Source organism: Priapulus caudatus, unplaced genomic scaffold (assembly GCF_000485595.1).
Source record: "Priapulus caudatus unplaced genomic scaffold, Priapulus_caudatus-5.0.1 Scaffold118, whole genome shotgun sequence".
Lineage (NCBI taxonomy): Eukaryota > Metazoa > Priapulida > Priapulimorpha > Priapulimorphida > Priapulidae > Priapulus > Priapulus caudatus.
Window position 1 is genome coordinate 105,999 of NW_014577179.1, and position 2,019 is coordinate 108,017.

Consider the following 2,019-nt stretch of genomic DNA (forward strand, 5'->3'; position numbering starts at 1 on the left):
AACAGTCAAACACACGCCGGTGAAAACATAACCTCCTGCCAACCCCTTGGCGGAGGTAAAAATGGCAATGATAGGAAAAGAGAAAGGGGGTATATACGAGGAAAGACGTGTTATCCATGTTGGATTACGTTAATTACCTCCGCGCAACGGAGGTCATGTAATCGGTCGCGTGTGTGTGTTCGTGTGTGTGTGTAGCGTTGGCGCGATCGATTCAGCACCAGCTCGCCTTAGGGCGTCCAGACAGCAGCAGCCAGCAGCGAGCCAGCTGTTATACACATGTATACATGTTACACGCTCGCGGAGGTATGCACTCTCCGTGAGTGCCCTCTGTCTAGTTTATGTTACGCGTCAGATTGAATTTTGCCTCCAGCCCTTCTCAGCACAACAGCGTAAAACATTCAACGGCTTGTTTAAAGAGTGACAACTAAAATTGGCGCAGATAAAAAAAACACGTGCGTAATGTTGACATAAGATTGGGATTTTTGTTGTTGAGTATATATGTATGCGTGCGCGCGTTTATGTTTTTATTTTGAGCACATTAATAAATAGGAGAATATATCGTAACTGTAAACGTATATCGTACGCTGTCATTTCACATATCTCAAAACTGCTGCCAAATGGGAGCGATAGGTAACATGATCGAGTTAGCATTGGTGACACGGTTTCTGGTAATTGTTTTCTATGTACCAAAGGTTTACACATGCAAGATAATACGCGTGTGTGTGTGTGTGTGTGTGTGTGTGTGTGTGTGTGTGTGTGTGTGTAGTAGTGTGTAGTGTGTGTGTGTGTGTGTGTGTGTGTGTGTGTGTGTGTGTGTGTGTGTGTGTGTGTGTGTGTGTGTGTGTGCATATTGACAAGGTGAATGCTAGCGTGCATGCGTCGATCACTCACGTGTTGTCTCTCCACTTCCTCGGCTGCCTCCTCGTACGACATGGCGACGACTGCCAGCATGAGATTGACGAGGAAGAACGAACCGAAGAAGATGACGAAGATGAAGAAGAAGATGTTCGCTGGACCCATTGCCTCGATGATCTGCGTGGAATAATTGATGTTAAAAAACGATGTTAATTAAACAGCGGACATTAAACAGCAGGTATTAGCGGACACTTTCCAAATATGAAGACATTTCTTTGTGTTTTCATGCAATAGCAGTTACACTCTTGTGAAACTACCTCCACAGAACGGAAAATCTGTCTATGAAGAAATTTGTTGGTGTTTTTTTTCAGATGCAATTACACCTGTAAAACTACCTCCACAGAACGGACACCTGTATGTTTGTGTTTTCATTGAGTTGCAGTTATACCTGTATATCTAACCTCCACAGAACGGACACATGTCTATGAAGATATGTTATAAATATGAAAGCTACTTTCCCAGAACGGACAATTGTCTATAAATGACACTTATAACGTTCCCATTGAGTCGCAATTATTCGCTGAAGTACTTCTATAAATCGGATATCGTTCTATAAAAGACACGTTTAGAGTTTCCCGCTTGCGTGATCCTTCCTTATACACAAAGCCGAGTGCATACACGTTATTTACACACACGGCCCGAGCGGACAGCAGTGAATGGAAGCCTCTATGGATGCTCGGGGACAGTAGAGTAGGTTTGCGTCCGACGTGCGGTCGCTAGTTACTGTAATGTCGTGGTAACGTATAAGGAGAGCTAGCCTGTGTGTGTGTGTGTGTGTGTGTGTGTGTGTGTGTGTGTGTGTGTGTGTGTGTGCATCATCGCTCGTGATCGTAGGATGTGTGTGGGGCGGTTAGGTCAGGTGCCCATAGCTGAGCAAATAGTACATTAGCGTGCGTATATCGCTATACGGACGTGTATCACGATGCACCGCGCTCGCCGTCACAGAGGTAGCTGTAATAGCACTAGAACGTATCTATGATTCTAGTGACGAAGAAAGAGAGAGAGAGAGAGAGAGAGAGAGAGAGAGAGAGAGAGAGAGAGAGAGGCAGAAGAGAGAGAGAGAGAGAGAGAGAGAGAGAGAGAGAGAGAGAGAGAGAGAGAGAG

At 45.1% G+C, this 2,019-nt stretch overlaps 1 protein-coding gene across 1 annotated transcript in view; it reads right to left on the minus strand.

Annotated features, from left to right (window-relative positions):
- Nucleotides 1–2,019, minus strand: part of LOC106805564 (sodium channel protein 60E-like) — a 54,760-nt gene that overhangs the window by 28,048 nt on the left and 24,693 nt on the right. The window contains exon 6 of the mRNA XM_014807214.1: nucleotides 892–1,032. Coding sequence (XP_014662700.1) covers nucleotides 892–1,032 — 141 coding nt within the window. The remainder of the gene's footprint in view (nucleotides 1–891; nucleotides 1,033–2,019) is intronic.